The 20,825-nt window shown below is 45.2% G+C and overlaps 1 protein-coding gene across 2 annotated transcripts; it reads left to right on the top strand.

The window, feature by feature from the left end:
- The first annotated feature begins 420 nt into the window (after nucleotides 1-420).
- Nucleotides 421-20,757, top strand: SLC35B2 (solute carrier family 35 member B2). 2 transcript variants are annotated; one of them, XM_035108164.2, is made up of 4 exons: nucleotides 421-563; nucleotides 10,439-10,632; nucleotides 12,671-12,831; nucleotides 14,355-20,757. In XM_035108164.2, exons 1-4 carry the CDS (start codon nucleotides 553-555, stop codon nucleotides 15,288-15,290), a joined length of 1,302 nt encoding a protein of 433 aa, XP_034964055.1. In that variant the 5' UTR covers nucleotides 421-552; the 3' UTR covers nucleotides 15,291-20,757. The 2 variants fall into 2 exon arrangements, with proteins under 2 accessions (XP_034964055.1, XP_034964053.1); XM_035108162.2 differs by lacking the exon at nucleotides 421-563 and adding an exon at nucleotides 1,210-2,432.
- The last annotated feature ends 68 nt before the right edge of the window (nucleotides 20,758-20,825 follow it).

Genomic DNA, 20,825 nt, shown 5'->3' with positions numbered 1-20,825 from the left:
CCTTAAAAAATGGGATAACTTGGCAACTATGGCTTGGAGACGTGACTGAAAAGGATGGCTTCCACGTTCACTTGCCTTTTGCACAGGGCATTGTCCTGTCCGAAAGGGTATTTGCTAATGAAAAGAGAATAATTTCTGAAATTGAAGTTCTTCCTTTCACCTTACGTGGCTCCTCAGGGTGGAGGGGAAGCCCTTTGCACCTTTTTGCGAACTTCACGATCACTCTTCCAAGAAACGTTGCCCTCCAGATTCTAGGCCGGAGGCCTAGCTCTCAAACGGATTTACGTAACAGTCCTTTTCGCCTGTCGCCGGCTTCCTTCCCTTAGCTTAGTCAAACATGGGCGGGAACTTGTATGCTTCTTCGGAAAGGAATCCATTGCCGCGCGGAGACGGGGCCTCCAGACCGGCAGGCGGCGCTGTGGGAGCCCCGGAGTCCCTGCTCGGCTGGGGCGAGCGGCCGGTTCCTGGCCCTGTGGCGCCGGGAGGGAGGCGCGGCCGGGCTCCGAGCAGCGAAGTGGCGGGGGAGCGGAGCGCACCGGCCCGGCCGGCATCATGGGTCGCAGGTGGGCGAACTCCGGGGCGCGGGGCGGGCGGAAGGGCTTCCGGGACGGCGGGCGGTTCTCTGCGCCGGGGATGAGGCGGCCGTCCCCTCCCGCGCTGGCGGGCCCGCGACGAGCGGGGGGAAGGCGGGAGGCGCCTACCGGCATCTTCGGGGGCTCCGGGCTGGGGCGGGGAGGATGCTGTGGGTCAGGCGGGAGAGAGATATCGAGGAGCGGGAAGACGAACCCCTCGCTAGGCTTGGGTGCCTCTAGAGGAAACGGGAATCAAAGATGGGGCTGGCTCTCGGGAAGAGCTCGGTTTCCCTTTCCAAGCTCTCGGGAAGGCGGATTTGTCTCGCTTGCCTCGTCCGGGTTCAGCCGGAGACTGAGGAGTCGGATAGAAATGAAATCTGGGGGGAGGGGGGCATCCAAGGAGACTCGATATACGATCTATTCCTGGGTTCGAAGCAGCTGTGGGAGGTTATAAATGCCTGGTATGTTTCCAGGTGGAAGTCTTTATCCCTTTACTAGGGGAGTTAGTCCCATTTATATCAGTGGGTTTTTTTAAACTTCTCAGTAGCAAAGTACCTTTTTTCCTGGACGGGCCTCAGGACAACCCTGCGAGGTAGGCCAGTGCTAGTGGCATCCCCCCCCCCCCCCGCTGATCAACTTGACTCTGAAATTATGATTTATCCAAGCCACCTAGTTGGTTTCATGTTGACATTGAATTGGTATCAAGGTTGCCTTAGTAGCCTAGTAGATTACATAGAGGCATTGGGCTTCAATTCTATACCTACTTAATTGGGTGTCTTTTAAAACTAAGGTTCCAGTCCAACCCTGCTTACTAGGAAATTCGATGCTTCATATCAGGCAAGGTTAGGATGCAGTAAGTGAAAATCATTGTGCAGACGATTTCATAGGTAAAATCTGAATGGATTAATCTGAAGTAACTCACTAGCTCTATATTTTAATGGCGTGTATGCAATTTTAATGTGAGTCAATAATTTCTTAATGCTTTTTTTTTAACCCTGCTATAATCACAGTAAATGGTAATGATCCTTTCCTCCTCCCTTTGCTTTCTTCATTCACACTTAACAGGTAGAATGGGAATTCTAACCTGCAGTGGCAGTTTTGTGTAAGGAATTTATGGTGGGAGTTGTTTGAGGATTATGACGCTAGAGGAGGCATCCCCAAACTGCGGCCCTCCAGATGTTTTGACCTACAACTCCCATGATTCCTAGCTAACAGGACCAGTGGTCAGGGATGATGGGAATTGTAGTCCAAAACATCTGGAGGGCCGAAGTTTGGGGATGCCTGTGCTAGAGTAATAGGATGTGATCATTTATGTGGGAATAGTAGTCAGTATAGTTAAGAATCCAGTTTTAAAGTGTAAGGGAAGTATTTTGCTCCGTTTGTATCAGTTTGAGTGTGCAAATGTTAAGTGCATCTGAAATAACTATAAAATTCAAAGCTTGAAGGTGACAATGTAAATTCTATATTTCATTAGTACTTATGACACATCTATGAAGTTATCCACTGCAGGGATGGGGAACCCATGGCCTTCAAGGTGGTGCTGGGCTATAACTCCCATCATCCATGACCATTGCCTGGAAGCTGGAGTCCAGTGATATCTAGGGGGCCACAGTTTCTCCAGTCAGTTCGTAAAGGGATTTGACAGACAAAATCTGTTGTCTCATCAATTGAAAAAGGAACCTACTTCAGCCACTGCCATGCTTGTTCACAAATCAAACTCTTTGTACCTTTGTTTAAGAGAGCAAGTTCAATGACTACGGAGCTGAGCCAGTGTAAACGAGGATGGAGCACAAAGAACAGTCTCGTATTGTGGATTTATGAGGATTTATATACTGAGACCCTTCACAGGCACCATAATAGGTATTGGCGGGCACACTGGCACCTGTGGGCACAGCGTTGCTGATTGATATTAAAGCTCAATATCAGCATCTTGAATTGGAAACTGAGATTAATAGTTTCCTTAATTTGCTGGCTGTGGGGTTCTTGCTGCAGTTTGTAAACACATGGAGCTTCCAGGTGGTTGGCTGTACAAATATGCAATAAAAAATTAAAAATATTCAGAATTGAAGTTGGAAAAAAATCTGCCAAAGCTTAGCTAAACAAAAATATAATTACCTTTTTTCCTTTAAAAAAATGTGGAGCTGTGCAGGCGTCTTTTAGGATAAATTACTTCAAGTGAATTTTCTTCCTAAGAACAATCTTGCTCCTAACCCCAAATAATTTCACTTCACAATTTTATGGAATATGGAGCAGAGCTACACCTAAAAATCTTGAGTAAAAAAGGCTTGTGGAAGACACAAGCTACATAGGACTTATTCAGTTATCACATGCAGTTTGAATTGTGCCCAGAACCTGATAATCAGTTTTGCAGGATGCAGCTGGTGTATGCTCTCAATCTTTTACTCCAATTAGATCACAGACTTTTGCATTTTGTACAAGCTGACATTTCCAAACAGTCTTAAAAGGCAGCCTCATTTGTAGTTTATTTGTAGTAGTCAAACTTCAGAGTTAAAAAAAATACACGAATGATGGTTGCTAGGGCCTTATTTTCCAGGAAGGGATACAGTTCACATACAGTATTGGTTATGATTAATGAAAAAAAGTCTCTGGCCAAAGCTTAGAGCAGCCATGTGCAAAAGAGAGAACAGCTGTTGTACTTTTAATAGTAGTGGAGTAGGGAATCTCAGCAGGAATAGCGTGACACCTGAAATTTCCTCTTCTTCACACTAGTAATGTTGCAGGAGTCCTGTCCTCTTTTTGAGCTGGACCACAAATGTGCACCTATCAGCAAAGCCAGGTCCAGGAATACTCCCAAGCTGAATATCTGTTCTTTGAGGGACGTTGAGACACCATCCAAAAACACCCCCCCCCATTTGCTATAATCACCATGTCTGGAATCACCTTGTAATGGGTGAATCTATGCCAAAATAGCCTCGTCTAAGCACAGGTGTAAACACTAAGACCATTGCTATGAGATTAGATAGAAATGAAAGATAGCCCTGAGTGTTGTCAATTTAGAGATGACACTACACTCCAAATCTGCAGGTAATCCCAATGTTTCATTCGATATTAAATAGATTCCCACAAAAAAACTTAAAGTTGCAAATGAAAATCTCCCCATCGCCATTCTCTAATATTGTCAGATTGAAAGAGAAAGCCACCAAAGAGCAATAACAATTTGTATTTCTTCCACTCTGCTTAACTGGTCCAACAATACTTCATGGCCAGTAGTTTAAAACGCCCTGAAACTAGAGTGCCTTTTGTTGTTGTTTTTGTAAATTTCATTTTAGTGGGTAAATCAATAACAGTTTGATATGTTAAAGAAGTTTAGTTAGTTTTAGGCAAGCCTAGAAATCCAGTCTTCACTGTAATTCTGACATCCCTTCAGTTCCCAGAATTCTAAGCTGACAACTGCCCAAACAACCTCTCCCCTTTTGATCTTTTTGCACTAGGATCCTTACTCTGACTGATCTACGTAGCAAGTAGCCCTGTGAGTTTCTCTGAGGCTTGCAAATAGTGCCTTCTGAGCTCTGGATTTCTTGGGATCCAGTAGGAATATTTAGAATATGTTTAAACAATGAAAAGTGTCTATTATCTAAATCAGTCACTATTTGAGGGCATTTTACATTATAATATATGAAATAAGAATAATAAACTATTTTGAGGCATTTATATGTGGTTAAATTCCAGTTCATGGTTCATAAGCGAGCTTCAGTGTCTTGTGGTGACACTGCCCAGAAGTGTGCTTTTCTGCAAATTTAATGCTTGCTTGACAGGAAAGTGTGCCTTGTTTGATCTCCTAGTTAACACCGAAGACTAGCTGATCAGCAGCCTCTGCTATTTTTGGTTCTGTGTTCTGGGAAGCCCTTAGGCTAGAGATGCCAGTCATAGGAAGAGCTTCGTTTTTCATAACATTTTCTTGTAGCTATGGCTGAGATTTGCCTTTAGCTTTCCTTTGGTTTTCAAATTGTTTTTATTATTTGCTGGTTAAGAGAGCTAACAAATATCAGCTTGCAATTTTCTAACTGTTAGATCAGCAGTAGCAAGTAGTGATTGCCTCCTGGTAACTAGGATTGACTGATAAGTGTCAGAAATGTGATTCAGCATCATGTACTAGGCTCCTGGATGCTTTACTGCTGGCCCTTGAACGCAGAAGTGAGAGCAAGAATGGGATGCTGCACTGTATTTTTGTGTTGTCTGTATGCACGTCACTGTACCACCTGCAGAGACCAAATACTTAGAACTGGGAGCCCTCAAGCGAGACATAAGCTGTGGGTGGGAGCTGGTCCCTAAAGTTTCCTCTGCAGGGGAAAAAAACCATGCACAGTAAATGTCCCTCACCCTGGAATCTTCAGCTCCTGGGTCCAAGGCAAGCATTGCCAGTTATTATAAGGGAAGTGAATGCCTGCCTCCTCAAGCTTGATTTGAAAGCTGATTAATAGTGTAATGCAATATGTGCAATATTCCCCTGGTTCCACGCTTGCACTCACTAAAGCAAATTTCAACCCATGCACTTTATTTACTGTATTGGTCTGAATATAAGCTGCATCCGCAAATAAGCCACACCTTTAAAATTCAAGGCTTATTTGCGGATGCAGCCCGCCTCCCGGCACTACCGCTCTGAATGGGGGGGGGCGGGGGCTCGGTTCCAAGCACGCTGCGCGCCTGCCTCCCGGCATAGCTGTCAACTTTCGGATTTGAATATAAGGGATCAGCAGCAGCCTCACCTGTCCTGGGGACAGTCTACGGTATATCTAACAATCCAAGATACCCAACAATCCAGGATAGCAGCAGGAAACGGCACTGAAATAAGGTAATTTCCAGCAAAACAAGGGGAAGGCTGACAGCTGTGGCTTGGGAATAAGGGAGTTTCCCGCAAAAAAAGAGGGTTGACAGCTATGCCTCCCGGCACTACCATTTCCCAGCACGTCCTCCTCAAGCCACCACTGCCCGGTCCCCCATTCAGGGCAGTAGTGCTGGGAGGTGGGCGCACAGCACTCGGTTCCGAATACAGGACGCACTTTAACTTTTCAGTGTCAGAATTTGGAAGAAAAAAAAGTTTGGCTTATATCCGAGCCAATACGGTAAACATGTGGAACAAAAGAACATTTGGAGCTGCCCTATACCAAGTCGGATCATTCTCCTATCTAGCTCAGTATTGACTGCACTGACTGGCAGTGGCTCTCCAGAGTTTCAGATTGCGTACTTCTCCTGTCCTACCTGGAGATGCAGAGCAGCAGGTGCTCTGAGCTATGGCCTTTCCTCTAAATAGGGCATAAGTGTGCCCTTTTGCCACTCCCTAACCACCCTAATTGTGAGACAGTATGTCATAGAAGCCTAATATATGCAAATACTTGCCAAGTAATTCTGACTATGGATCCAAAGAAGGGAGGAATCTCTTAAGGCCCACAGAACTGTAGCTACAGGAGAAATGCAATTGAAGGGTGAAAGGCATTTGCTACCGTGATCTTTTTGTGCTCCACTTTCTTGTGACTTTCTTGTCACTAGCATCGAGAACGGAGGTCTATGGGGATTTGTACTCCTGCTTCAGAACCATCTTGCCTGAGGAACTGAAATGGAATGGTCTGCCAAAGAGGGCTTTGTATCAGACCGCTCTTGCCCTAGTAGAGAGCCGCCTATTCGTGGGGGTGGGGTGTGTGTCAAAAGCATGTCTGTCCAATGTGAAAGGGAACAGTAGAGGTATATATGAGCTCCGACTTCCTGGTTTCTTTGTGGGTTTGAAGCTATGAAAGCTTCTTTCATTCCTAGCACTGGTGCTGGTTTTGCTTGTCTGGCAGAAGTGAGAGCTTACCTGTAACACTAGTTGCCTTGTCTGAAGCTGGGAGGGAGAAACACAGGCTGAAAGTGCCTCACAGGCAGTGCCGGATTTATGTATAAGCTAAACAAGCTATAGCTTAGGGCCCCACTCTCTTGGCCCCCCAAAAAATTAAAGGGAAAAAACCTGGATGTACATTTCCAAAATATAAGATAAAGAACAAATAAAATAAAACCTACATACAATTAGAGCTTAATAATTATTTCACTATTAATATACAGTGGTACCTCTGGTTGCGGACACGATCTGTTCCGGAGTGCCATTTGCACCCCGAAAAGTCTGCAACCAGAGCAGCGCTTCTGCGCATGCGTGAAATGCAAGAGAGCGCTTCTGCGCATGCGCAGACTGCGCAGAATGTTTCTGCCCATGCGCGCGCGCCGAAACGTGGAAGTAAACACTTCCGGGGGTGCCGCGTTCGCAAGCTGAAAATACGCAACCTGAAGCGGATGCAATCTGAGGTATGACTGTACTTCTTCATAATCGTATTTCAGTTCAACAATTACTTATAAATACATAGATGCAATTACAATAAAATACATATTTTGTTATGTGCAAATGGCTTTAGATACCTATTAGGCCCATAAATTACCATATAGCATATATTCAACACAAAAAGCAGCAACAATTTGTTGTTGACAAAGGACAGCTGGACATATAAAGGGCCCCATTACCTTCAGTAGCTTAGGGCCTCATCAAACCTAAATCTGGCCCTGCTCACGGGCCAGGGAGCTGTGAACCCAAAGCAGGAGAGAGAACTGTTGCTTGGCTGGTTTATTCCCTTTTTTCTGGGAGCCGGTAATACCAGCACCCCTGCTCTGTCCAAAGCAGTTGAATTAAGCCAGGCTGAACTCGATTTAAACCAATTTCGCTCTAGTGGCTAATCACACATGGGGGTGCCCATGCAGTTGGGGATATCAGGAGCAATGATATATTTAGGGATTATGACTTACTTTGGAGTGAAATAGGCAAATCAAACATAAGCAGTCCTCTTGCCTCCTTGCTGAAAAGTCTACGGCCTGAGAGTCCTGACCACACAAGGGAATAGTATTTTTAAAAGCTAGTACTGTGTCATAAATTCTCCATAAAATTATTTAAAATGCCTGCTGATATTCTTCTTCTTCAGTGATCAGGTGTGTGAAGTTCAATAAAGAAGGGTATTGTCTGAGTTCAGCTGGGCGGGAGGGGAATCCACAGAATGCATGGCTCCTGGTGATGTGTCTGAGACATGAGGGATCACTAACAAAGACTCCCCTGAAGACCTCTGGGATGGGCGTCAAATGGTCCTTAAGTTAACTGGGACAAAAGTCCAGAATGTGCCCTAGTAGCATGTGGGCAGCTAGTGCAACCATTAAGCACTGGGGTGATGTGCTGGTAATATGACCCCACCGACCATCTAACTGCAACATTTTGTGCCAGCTGGAGCCTTCAGACAGGGGATATTGCAATAATTGAATCTTGTGGTTACCAATGAATGAATCATCATAGCCAGGCTGTCCTTGTCCAAAAATGGCTGTTGGTTTTTTCATTTATCTGGAAACCACCAGAGTATAATATATTGATGGCTTGGGGGGGAAAAGATATTTGAAATTCCTAGGTGCCTGGACTACAGTTTTATGCAACGAGGTGTGGAAATTTTTCTAACAATTATTTCTGTAATTTGGGTAGTGCTTGCCACAGCATGAACAAACCATGCAAGAGGACAATGCTTTGAAAGTGACCTCAGAGGGCTGTTTGAGAGCCTCTTTGAACTTACTCAAAACCGGTTTTCTGTGGTTTCATATCTTGCAAAAGATCTTGTGCTGGCACATGCCTGTCCAAGGCAGTTGGTGGGTAGAAAGAGAGAGGATGGGGAAACAGTTAACAGAATTATTCAAACTGGGCTCCTCAGCTGTTGTTGGACTATGACTCCCATCATCCCTAGCTAGCAGGACCAGTGGTCAGAGATGATGGGGGTTATAGTCCAACAACAGCTGAGGACCTCACTTTGAGAAACACTGAGTTAACGGTTGTCAGCAAGAGGGTATTAATTCTGCCTTGGAAGCTTTATTAGATTTGAGTAACGGCTCAACTTTTCATTAGGCTGGAATCCTATGGAAAGAAGCTCTGCACAACATATTATGAATAAGCATATTCTGAATAAGCATGCATAGGATCTATGATAGTTGCGATTCCATGGTGTCCAGAAAAACATGGCACAAGTGAAGAATTTACTATTCTGCCTTCAGCTGGAGATGGAAGGACTAGCCTTCAGGCAGTATGCTCCTCATACGGTGAAGGGAATAGGGATGTGTGTGCTAGCTGCATCACATCACAGTGCTGGTCCCTGTCACCCTTCACAAGTTGGAGCGCAAACATCTGTAGCAGGGAACCTGCTGCCTTTATGCAAGTTTCACGGCTCCTCGCTGCAGACATTTGCCCTCCGAGAAATGTTGAGCTGTGGGGGTGGTGACTCAGCAGAGCTATTGTGTTTGACCCCACTCTCCCTCACAGGATTCTAACCATGTGAGGTAAATTAACATGCAGGGCTTTTGCCTTTCGCAGTTGCAGGGGGACAACTTAGAAATGTGTCAGCAGTGGCTTTTAGGCTTAGGAATCATGGTGGCAGTGTGTGGGGGACTGCATAAGAACAGAAGAAGAGCCTGCTGGATCAGGCCAATGGCCCATCTAGTCCAGTTTCCTGTTCTCACAGTGGCCAGCCAGATGCCTGTGGGAAACCAGCAAGCAGGATTCGAGCAGAAGAGCACTCTCCCCTCCCGAGGATTCCAGCAACTAGTTCTGAGGAGCATTACTGCCTGCCTGCATGGAGGCAGAGCAGAGCCATCATGGCTTGCAACCACCAATAACCTTCATGCATTCTGATGGTTAAAGGGTGCTCTGCATAGCATAGCTTCTTGTTTCCAACAGATATTCTCCCTTGATCTCGCCACCTATCCTTCTGAGTTTCTCTGCCCACCTCTAGCTCGCCATCTTGTTTCTGAAAATAACGCTTGCTCCAAATGTGCATAACTTGAGTTTCACAGATTCAGGGTCGCTGGCTAAAATGCCAGTTGAGACCCTGTGGGTTTCTTTGCTGCTAATGGGATGAAAAGGCGCTTGACAGCACGGTCATTAATCTGCCTACTCTTTTGGAGTGTTACCTCTTTGTGGCGCAACTGCACAGTGGCTATTCCAGGGAGACATTAGCTCCTTCTCTCACATGTCTATGGTGAATTTCTGCACAACTACACAGCTGCTCATCGGCTCTCGCCCTGAAGTCTGAAAATATGTGTGATTCCTCTGTAATAGATTTTAGTGGGCAGCCCAGTTGTCTGCTTCCCATGCTGCGTAAGAATATAGTTTTTAATGGGCTTTTTTCCGTGACATATCTGGGAGTTATGTGTTGCCATATTCCAAGGAAACTCCTACCCCATAGAATGTCTGGATGGTAAGTACCAATGGAGCCCTCAGCCGCTACTCTTGTTTGCTTTGTAGGAAGGTCACTCTGACGATGCTGCTCAGGGGACACCAGAATCCACCTGTTCCAAGATCTGTGTTTGTGCATGTTAATGTGCACAGCTTGTCTGAGATACCAAAAGGAGGGTGTTTCTCTGTTTGCCTGTGTCTATTGCATCCCATCCCTACTGCTTTATTTCATTTCTTTTATCTCTCTCCCTGACTCCAAGGAAGGGTGTTTGAAAAGGCCAAAGGTCTGACAAATGGGAGATCTCACAGGCCTCTGTCCTTGGTGTTGTGCCAGATTAAGTGAAAGGCAATAGTTCCTCAGACAGGCATAGGGATTGCATGTGCAAGAATTTCTTCACTCAGCCTTGAAGCTGCAAGCATGTCTGCAGCATTTGCTGTGAGAATCCTGCACAAGACAGATGTAGCTGCTTTGTTTCTGGGGTTCTTGGTTTCGCCTGTTGCTAGAGGAAGGAGGTGGAGGGGGGAAATCTTAAATGCTTCCCATGTGTGAGGAGAGAGTTGCCTCTGTAAACATTTCACCGGATCCAGGGGTTCCCTTTGGCTTACGGCCTGCTCTTTTTCTTGGCAGGTTCTGCCTGGCTCTTGCGCTGGCTGCTTTCCCCATAGTGACTGCAAATGAAGAGGTACCTGCTGTTCACCAGGACTCCTGGGGAGACTTCTGGCTGTTTCGCTTTTTGGTCAATGCTGCAGGCTATGCAAGTATTGTGGTGCCAGGCTTCTTGCTTATACAATACTTCAAGAAGAAAAATTACCTTGAAACAGGTAAGTAGTAGGAATGTGCACACAGAGTGGTTTCCTGATGTTGCTGCTGAGATAGCTCATTCTGAGCCCATTGTATCTTCTTCAGCCCCTCAGCTGTGCTATCCTGGATTTGAAACTCCCCCAGAGTGCATTCATTGTCGACTTTTAAGTGTGCAATCAGTATGTTCATCCAGTATTAGAAACTTGGATATATAAGCTAGGTGTCAAATGGCTCCTTAAAGTAGGGTTGCAGTCGCCAAAACGGAATGCCTAGTTGCCATTTTGGGGCCAGATGGCTCAAAAGTTGTATTTACAGGTGAAACTCGGAAAATTAGAATATCGTCGAAAAGTGCATTTATTTCAGTAATGCAACTTAAAAGGTGAAACCAATATATGAGATAGATGCATGACATGCAAAGCAAGATATGTCAAGCCTTTATTTGTTGTAATTGTAATTATTTGTTGTTAGGCGGGTCAATTATAAATGGAATGTAATTAATGAAATGTAACAGCAATGTTTATTTTTATATTATTGTAACTATTTGTTTGATTACTGTGGAATTTCGAAAAGAAAGCATTTGTAAAAATTAAAATTAAAATAAAAAACAAGAAGTTGCATTACTGAAATAAATGCACTTTTCGACGATATTCTAATTTTCCGAGTTTCACCTGTATTTATAAATTTATTTAGTTTTTCAAATTTAGAAATTTACAAACAATTGTCAAACAACCCAAATAAAAAGAGAATTCCATAGATTCCCCTGGACTTCCCTCTTCCCCTTTGTGGGTCCTTTCTCCTGCATCTTCTCTATTAATCCAAATCTATTAAATCTCCATTGGAGCTATAATTCAACGTTAAACTACACGTATTATTCCAATCCTACTAATAATTTTGTTTACAATGATTTTTAAGGTAAATTATATCTTTTCCCCTTATTAAAGTTTTGGTCTTCCTGGTCCTTCTGGTTATTTTTGCCATTTCAGCATAGTCCTTCAACTTAAACTAACATTCTTCTCTGGACTAGTAACACCCGAGCAGCAGTGGTCGCGTACATTAATAGTCTTTTCTGATCCGTTGGTATTTCGGTGCCTAGAATTCCTAGAAGAAAAGCTTTGTGTGTTTTTTTAAATAAAAAGTTATTTTAAAGATTTTTTTCAGTTCATTATATATAATCTCCCAGAATTCTTTTACTACTTTACAAGTCCACCACATACGATAAAAGGTGCCTTCTTTTTATTTACATTTCAATGCAACTTTCTGGTTCCTGAAATTCATTCCGATTGTGCAGATAAAATATAATGGCTAGAATTCTACGGGGTATGTTGCTAGTGTGTGAAAACAGTCACGATACAAGGATCCCCAGGCAGGCACCTCCAGATGGTGGAAACGTCAGGTGCCATCCTGGTGCCCGGGCATCTTCACTTGGTCGCAAGTGGCCGATAGCCGGGTGCAAAATGTGCCTGATGCCTGGTGAATTTCAAACGCTGCGTCTACTCCATCAGTGTTACCATGCTAGCAACCGCAGAATCTGTAGCCATTACCTGTTGAGGAAATTGGGAGATTTGCAAGGAATAGCCATGGCAATGTGGGTATAAGATCTGCATCACTATCCCTCTGATTTTCTGCAGCTCAGTAAGTCTGTCTTCTCTTAGCTGGGACAAGCACTGTGAGCAGAGTAGAGTAGGAGTGGCCTAGAGAAGAGGCAAGTAAATCTGTTTGGAAGTGATCAAGAAACCACATATGGTGGCACTGTTGGAGGCCGTATGTCTCCGAGAACCAGTTTCTGGGAATCGCAAGTGAAAAGAATGCTGTTGCTCTCAAGTCCTGCTCGCAGCCTTTCCACAGGCACCTGGTTGGCCACTGTGAGAACAAGATGCGGGACTATGGCGGGCCTTTGGCCTAATCAAGCAGAGTTCTTCTTAGCTCTTCTGTGGTGGTGATTGTGGGGACAACATTGGCAGTTAGTTGTAATGCGTGTGGCTTCCCTCCCTCCCCCATGCCCCCAACTGGTGTGATTCAGTGTTGTGGCTAATTTGTTTTTGCTCCTTTCCCTCTTAGGTCGCGGTATTTGCTTTCCAGTTATCAAATCATGTGTCTTTGGCAACGAGGCCAAATCTGTACACCAGGACGATACCTTGCTAGCAGCTCGGAATGAGACTGTCGAGTCCTCCACGGCCCGGCAGTTCTTTAAGCTGCTGTTTTGTGCGACTGGCCTACAGGTAAAGAACTGAGAGCTAGTACTCCACTCTGATTTGGCTTGTCTGGGGTGGTGATTGGGAGCTTCTCGTTTAGAGGTAGCATTACACCGAGAGCATGATTGGCTCAAAGGTTAGTTCATAGCTGAGCAAAGTTTTCAACTAGGGTTCAAATACCCCACCCATTGCACTGGCTTTATTTGTACTGGGACATATGCAACCTTCCTGACCTATAACTTCCATTAAGCAATGCTACAATCTCAGTTCTCGTGAGACCTGCCGGTGGTCATTAAATTGGAACCTGGGCTCATTTGGGAGGAAGGGTGTGATATAAATTTAATAAAATAATAAATATAACCTAGATGATGCTTTCAGAATTGCATGGTTTGTACCCTTCATGCAATAATCAGGTCAGAATATCACCCAGCTATTTTTGAACTGGAGTCAGACCACTGGGTTCAGTTAGGGGATTTCTGTTATTTTAGAAAGATAAAAACTTTTGCTCTGCTCTAATCACATGAATTAGAATTTTGTTTGTCTTATCTCTCTCATTCTGCGGAAGATAGATAAGAGGCATTTTGTAGTTAATTTGGCTTTTCAAGCAACTTTAAGTCCAAAATAACGATGAGCTGCAGGCCCTAGAGTGACATAGTTTAGCAAGTGCAGAACTTTATTTGGCATCCTTGGGTTATGCCCGTAGGTACCTATAAAGGAAATACATAGGAAACGCTGCATGTCCTTGAATGACATTGAAAGAGAGATAGAAGGAAATTTTCTAAATGCACTGAACTAATGTAGATTTAGTTATGTACCAAGCCTGCTGAATGACCATAGGCAAGTCATGTAATCTCTTTGATTCAGATCATTCCAGATTTACAGAACATAAGTAATGATACTTTTTGTATTACTGAGGTGAGGGTGTTGGGATTACTGTTTCTGCATTTACAAGGAACTGAGAAAACAAAGAAGGAAAATGGTTGATTCTGTAGGCCTGATGGTACATTATTCTGCCTATTTTGATTCTGCAGGCCTGGTGGTACACTAAAAGCTGCTGTCTGCAGAAGCAGGTGCTCTGTGGCAGCTGCTGTCCAGCTATGTACTTTTTTCAGTGCCTGAAATATGTAATCCTGTATGGCATCATGGTCATTTCATAAAACATAAACCACATGGTGTTCAGATTGTTGGGGCTGATAGGAAATGCCAAGGCAAACATTGCATCTTGTGGCTCAGCTAGCATTTTATTGCTGTAATTTTTGTAGGTGGTGTCTTAACGTAGCCCGGCATAGAAAATAGTCTCTGTGGGAAGAAGTGCAATACCGATCTGGTTAGATCCTGCTTGGGAGTGGAAAAAGAATCTCAATCAGACCCGGTGCTTAGCTTCCTGTTGTGTAGGTTGACAGTATAGGAAAAGTGGACGTCTTTATGAGCTGCTTGGGTCAGTGGCATTCAAAGAGTGTCATGCTTCCTGCTTGCCCGATTCTCCAAGATGCTATCTTACTGTTTGTTGTGGCAGTTGCCTTCTTCATCTCCGCCCCCTTCCTTTGCAGATCTCCTATCTGACATGGGGTGTCCTTCAGGAGAGGGTGATGACCCGAACGTATGGTGCAACCGAGTCCGACCCTGGTGAGAAGTTCAAGGATTCTCAGTTCCTGGTCTTCATGAACCGGATCCTAGCGTGCACCGTGGCTGGCCTCTACTGCGCCCTGATCAAGCAGCCCCGTCATGGCGCTCCCATGTACAAGTATTCCTTCGCCTCCCTCTCCAACATCCTCAGCAGCTGGTGCCAGTACGAGGCCCTCAAGTACATCAGCTTCCCCACGCAGGTGCTGGCCAAAGCCTCCAAGGTGATTCCGGTCATGCTGATGGGCAAGCTGGTGTCCCGCAAGAGCTACGAGTACTGGGAGTACCTGACAGCAGCCCTTATCTCGGTCGGAGTCAGTATGTTCCTGCTCTCGAGCTCCCACGACAAGCACCTCTCCACGGTCACCACCTTCTCCGGCGTGGTCCTCCTGGCAGGCTACATTGTCTTTGACAGCTTCACGTCCAACTGGCAGGATGCACTCTTCACCTACAAGATGTCCTCTGTGCAGATGATGTTTGGCGTCAACGTCTTCTCGTGCCTCTTCACAGTGGGCTCGCTGCTGGAGCAGGGCGCCTTGCTGGAGTCGGTGCGCTTCATGGCCCGCCACTCGGAGTTTGCCGCCCACGCTGTGCTATTGTCAGTCTGCTCGGCCTTCGGGCAGCTCTTCATCTTCTACACCATCAACCAGTTTGGAGCCGCTGTCTTCACCATCATCATGACTTTGCGGCAAGCCTTTGCCATCCTCCTGTCGTGTCTCATCTATGGCCACGCCGTCACGGTGGTGGGCGGGCTGGGAGTGGCGGTGGTCTTCACGGCGCTCTTTCTCCGCGTCTACGCCCGCAGCCGCATGAAGAAGCGGGCAAAGAAAGTGCCCGTTGAGGGCACTGTGCAGAAGGTTTAGGGGCCACCAGGCAAGTGACATGCCCTGAGCTCCTCCCCGCCCCCAAGCACTTGCTGAATCTCTCTTGTCTCATGAACCCAGCAAAGAGCTGGTCGATTTGGGAAACATCGATTCCCATCCTCTACACCTCCCACCGCAGCTGATTCTTAAACACTGCTGGGATTGGCCTGGAGGAAGCGAGGGGCAGCTTCCTCCTGCTGTCTTAACGTCTGAGCATTTCAAGTCTGCCGAGGCTTTCTGCTGAAGGAGACAAGGGGCTCTTGAGACCTTTTTCCAAGGAAAGGGTACAGGTGTCCCTAATGCCTGCCCTTACAGCTTGTGGGGGAGAGAAGGCTAATTTATGATCAAGTCAAATTGGAGCTTGTTTTTGTTTTTGTTTTGCTATGGTTCGCCTTCTGCTCACCACCCTGGAGCTGCGTATGAGGGAATAGCAAGGCCAAGACTTTTACAATTTCCATTAAAAGAAAAAGAAACGAGACCCACACCCTCAAAACTTCATGGTTGGAATGGAAAGCTGGCAGCTCCAGCAGCTTCTACAGAAAACCAGTCCTGACTGTGGAAGGTTTTGAACTTACCCTGCTGGGCAACGGCCTCTTAAATCACAGCCCCTTTGCTTTCTGGCTCAGTATACCCACCTGTACTTTTGCCCCACTGTCGGACCTTTCAGACAGTGCCCCTTTTGCCAGTGTCATTTGGGTTTTTGCTTTTTGCTTAGTTTTTCTTTGACCATCCCCTCCTCACACTCCCATGAACTACAGTCCCAGAACCCCTCGAGGCCACTCTTGGGGTGCTTTCTTTGGGTTTACTGTTGCTGCAAACTTAGAAAAGCACAAATATTGCCTTTTTGAAACACCACCCTTCGGAACAAAGTTTCTTTGCTGCTCTAGGCAAGGTGGTGAGGGAGAGGGTATCCTCATAGTAAAAGAATGTGCACCCCAGTCCTTTTCTCTCTCCCCCCCATACTCCCCAGTGATTTTTGCAAAGGTTGGTGGGAAATACGTGGTTGAAGCTGAGAGCCAGCCATACGGAAGCAGCCTGAGTCTGGGCTCGTGTGCTGCTTCCAGCAGGGCTGAGCTCTGGGCTCTGACCCTCTTGGGCCTTGCAGAGTCTTTTGTGCCATGTTCCCATTTTATTACATGGCACGTAGGCCATTCTGGAAGCTGCAAGGTGTGGTGGGGCACTGAACTGCACTGTATTTTCTAGCTCGCTGTGCCATTTTCATTTTTGAGCCAGGAGATAGCAATTCTGAGATGTACGGTGCAGGATAGTTTGGTGCCCAGAGGCTGGATCTTTTTACCCTTTTCTCCACATGCAGCTGCTCTCAAAACTGGATGTGGGACTGGAGTTGTTGGCTCTGCCCCAAAAGTCTCGAGTTTTACCCATTAACCCTTTTGTTGCCAAGCTGACATTGGGCAGGGGAAACATTTTTTGGTACTCAACACACAACTGTTTTATTTTATTAAATTTAAACTATGCTGCAAATAAGTGGCCAGGACATGTTTTATAGCCTTTAAAGTGTGTCCAGGAGGGATAATCTAAAGGAGGAGTTGCTCCCTTGTGGGCCACCCCCCCTCCAGGTGCTGTTGGGATGAAAAAAAAACTAGTCTCTCAAATCTCATCCAGTTGATTTATCCAGTATGGTTTAATCACATTAGCAAGTGGGTCGCTTTACATCTGATGTGCCAAATATGGATCTAAGTGGCAAAAATGGGAGTTCTATTACATTAAGCAGAAAGAAGTTGCTGCATCTCTTGACTTTGAACCAGGTGAACTTGATACTTTACCTTGTAGATGGGGAGCAATTTTGGAGGCTTGAGATCAATTATTTGTGCAAAGCTAGTTATCTTTCCTTCTACATCTCTGCTGCCACAAAGGTCGTATCTCACAGGTAGAAATACTGTCAAAGGTTGATTCCCGTGTCAGCTTAGTTTTAGTACTCTTTGCATGAGGATAGAGGTTTCCAGCAGGAAAAAACCACGTTATTTTAAAGAGAGCCAAAACGAGGTAGCTGAAGTGCCATTCAATCTCTGCAATGATGACTGGTGTTCGTTGAGGCTCAAGGCTAAGAGATCAACAGTAGGTGCAGCCAGAACCAATGACGGGCAGAGCCAGAGTCTGACTGGTTATAAGTTGCATTTGCCTTAATGGACCAGCCAGATTGAGTCTCTGGTAACAGGTAGGCAAGTATGTGAAAAGATTGATATAAATACAGGTAAGGGGGAGAGATGTCTTGTGACTGAAAAACCCCCATTTGTTAATTTCCTCAAATGAGCACGTACAACAAGTAAATTGAAGGGCAAAGGTGCCAATGAGACACCAAAATCCTCATCTTTGGCTACAAAGTATGATATGTAAATTCACAATTCAAAATGTTCTAGGTTTTCAGATTTAATTTTAGGAGTGGCATGGTATGAGGAAGTGATGTTGGGCAAGAAGGGATGTGGATAGAAGTAGTAAGTAGGTATTCACACAGAAGTTCAGCTTTAGTAGCTCTTGTGCACCATGAGGCCTAGATTCTTGATTTCAAAGCAAAATTTAACTCCCCAAAAGACTTAAACATTTCTGCCACTATGGCAGTGGACTGCATAGGATTAAAAAAGGATTAAAAGGCTGCGTAGGACACAAAATGTTCCAGGTCAAAGGTTACACTTGACAGCCACGCTCCACATTAAGAGAAAATTCCAGTGGGTAGGAAATTCAGTGTATGGTGTCTTAGCCTTGTTCTGCCAATGTTGTTGCAGTCTAAAAATATCCCCACCCTTGGCTGATCAACCTGTGAAATCACTGTTATAAACTTGCACAAATGAGGACTGAAAAGAGTATTGTTAATTGTACCGGTAGAAAGGGAAGGTATAAGCAATTCAACCCATTTAAGTCCTATCTGAACTGCCTAAACTCTTGTTGGTTTCTGGTCACAGGGTTCAGTGTAACTTTCCACATTGTAGTTTGTCCTGGACATCACAGGTAGGTGCCTGTAATAAAGCATAAAATCTTGACAGCAAGAAGCACAAGGTACTTCCTTAATTAGCTGTCAGGAAGGCAAATTTGAGTAATTCTGTGCCTGTTTACTTACCCTGTTTCTCCTATTTTAAGACGTAGTCATAAAATAAGCCATAGCAGGATTTTTAAGCATTCAAGGAATATAAGGCATACCCTGAAAATAAGACATAGTGGTAGGCGCAGCAGCAATGCCGGCCGCAGCAGGAGGAGGAGGAGGAAAAAAAATAAGACATCCCCTGAAAATAAGCCATAGTGGGTTTTTTTGAGGAAAAATAAATATAAGACAGTGTCTTATTTTCGGAGAAACACTGTACCGGTACAAGTCCCTTTGTTCAATGAAGCTTATTAGCAGGGGTGGGGAACACACTATCCCATGGGCCAAATTGGGCAGTTAGGTGGGGGTTGTATGATGTTACAATGAAGGCAGGTGATGGCAAAACCTTGACAATAAGCTGGTTTTGAAGGGCTCTTTGAAGCAACTCTGCCCATGGATCGGTTGATCATTGTACAGGGTTTGGTCGGGGGAGGAAGATAGGTTCAGCAATCTTCTCTAGCCCACAAGGAATTGTACGTTAGAATAACAGCTTTATATACGGTAGATGGCTGCTACATCCCTGCTCTTGCAGCAGATGATGCCTTGTGTAATCTACCCTTTATAGCAGGACTGAGACAGAGAGCCATGGGCAACTTTCCAGAGACTATCTGCCAGTTAGTGGGCAGGGCTGGAGGCAAAAGTGGGCAAAGCAATTTAACTTTTGTACCCTTTGCTATATTCCAGCTATGCCAAAGTACATTTCTTAGAATCATAGAGTTGGAAGGGACCCTGAGGATCATCTAGTCCAACCCCTTGCAATGCATGCAGGAATCTGCAACTGTGATAGGTTTCTACAACCCCCACTTACATCCAGGCAAGCAAGATTCACAGTTCAGGAACACATTCTGGCTAGCATTCAAAGGGCCTGGAGCAAAGCCAGTGAAGGGAATGTTCTCTGGACTCTCCCTCCATGAGACTGAACCATCAGCACCCCCTGCTGGAAGCAGGCTTGGCAGCAGGATTGTATTGTATGCATATGTAACTATGCATGCCTGCAGGGTGTGCCTTGCCCACAATCCCAAAGCAGTTGACAAATCCTGCTGCAGAGCAGATGCAAGTAAAGAGACGCATGTAAGAAACTTGACTACTTAAGAGAGTCTCTGAACATGTCAAAATAGTCTTACCACCTTCAGGAGACGAAACTAAGCAGGTGGATTTTTCTACAAAAGAATTGACTTGAAAATAAGTCATCTTGTTCCACAATGACAATGGGGAGCAGGGATGGGTAAGTGTGTTTCCAAAAGCAACTATGACACCATTTCACTCAATGCACCCAAAGATGCTTCCCATAACAACCTACAGTTGGGATTCCCAAACATGGTGCCAATAAAACACATGCACTCACCAAGGCCAAGAGAGACCTAGAACCCATGAGAACCTGAACCCATTTAAACATTGAATGGCTGGAGGTTTGTTCTTGCTCAGAGCCGTTCCTCCACACTCTGTTATCTCAATATGCCCTCTAACCAGCATGAATGTGGCAATGGAAGAAGCAATGTGGGTTCCAGGGTGGGGGCTTGGGGGGCACCATGAGGAACATTATTACTCTGGCACCTATGTTTTTTAAAGGTATGCCCACAAGGAATCGCCTAAAAACAACCGATCACATTTGAGGTCTACAGTGATATTCCATGACATGTTTCTGCCATAGCTGCCAAGTTATCCCTTTTTTACAGGGATTTTCCCTTATGCTGAATAGGCTTCCTCACGAGAAAAGGGAAAACTTGGCAGCTATGGTTTCTGCCCAGTGTAAAAACCAATGCCATGCAGCTTTAATTCATTTATAATTTGCAGAAGAATCTTTGTAAAGATCATAAGGATTTGTTTTGAGAATCCAATGTTTGCACTGACAACTACTGGATCTAGGACTTTTAGATGTCAAGATTGTAGTTTGATATTGGCTTAGGGGAATACTCCATGTAAATATGCAAATGCAAGAGGAGCCACTTTGAGTCTGCCTGTGGCAGCCATTTTGAGGCTGGAGTGCCCCCAACACTTTATCAGAATTCCACATGTACACACAAGCTCAAGAAGGTTGGGGTGTTCTGGCACATGACACCTGAAGTAGGAACCAGTTTCCACTCTTGACTTGGAGGGGGGGTATGGCTCTCCGCACCAGTTTGTGACAAGGTCCACGTGCTTCACAAGAAAAGAAATCCATCACAATACCACTTCATTGTAAACCACATTCTTTGTTATTTTAATTCCAGTAAAACAAAACCAAATACAAACAGCCAACAAGAGTACAAGTCCCTGCTCTCTGAGGACAAAGGGCAGCAGTGAGGAAGGGAGGCAAGGAGTCAACTCACTGCTCTATTAGTGGGGAGGACATTCACTGTGTTCACCTCAGCTATGGTAGGATGGATGCTTGGTGGCCCAGCAGAAAAAGGATAAAACCCGCATGGGGGGAGGGAAAACCTAAAACCAGTGGGCCGGTCCCT

Source organism: Zootoca vivipara, chromosome 3, assembly GCF_963506605.1.
Source record: "Zootoca vivipara chromosome 3, rZooViv1.1, whole genome shotgun sequence".
In the NCBI taxonomy this organism is placed as follows: Eukaryota; Metazoa; Chordata; class Lepidosauria; order Squamata; family Lacertidae; genus Zootoca; species Zootoca vivipara.
This window is presented reverse-complemented; position numbering and strand designations above follow the sequence as displayed.

What these genes read in the sequence shown, in the direction of transcription:
- SLC35B2 (XM_035108162.2), top strand. Translation starts at nt 2,323, where the DNA reads ATGACTACGGAGCTGAGCCAGTGTAAACGAGGATGGAGCACAAAGAAC. An exon ending in CTTCACAGGCACCATAATAG is followed by an intron (nt 2,433 to 10,438) that starts GTATTGGCGGGC and finishes TTTTCTTGGCAG; the next exon opens with GTTCTGCCTGGCTCTTGCGC. An exon ending in GAAAAATTACCTTGAAACAG is followed by an intron (nt 10,633 to 12,670) that starts GTAAGTAGTAGG and finishes TTTCCCTCTTAG; the next exon opens with GTCGCGGTATTTGCTTTCCA.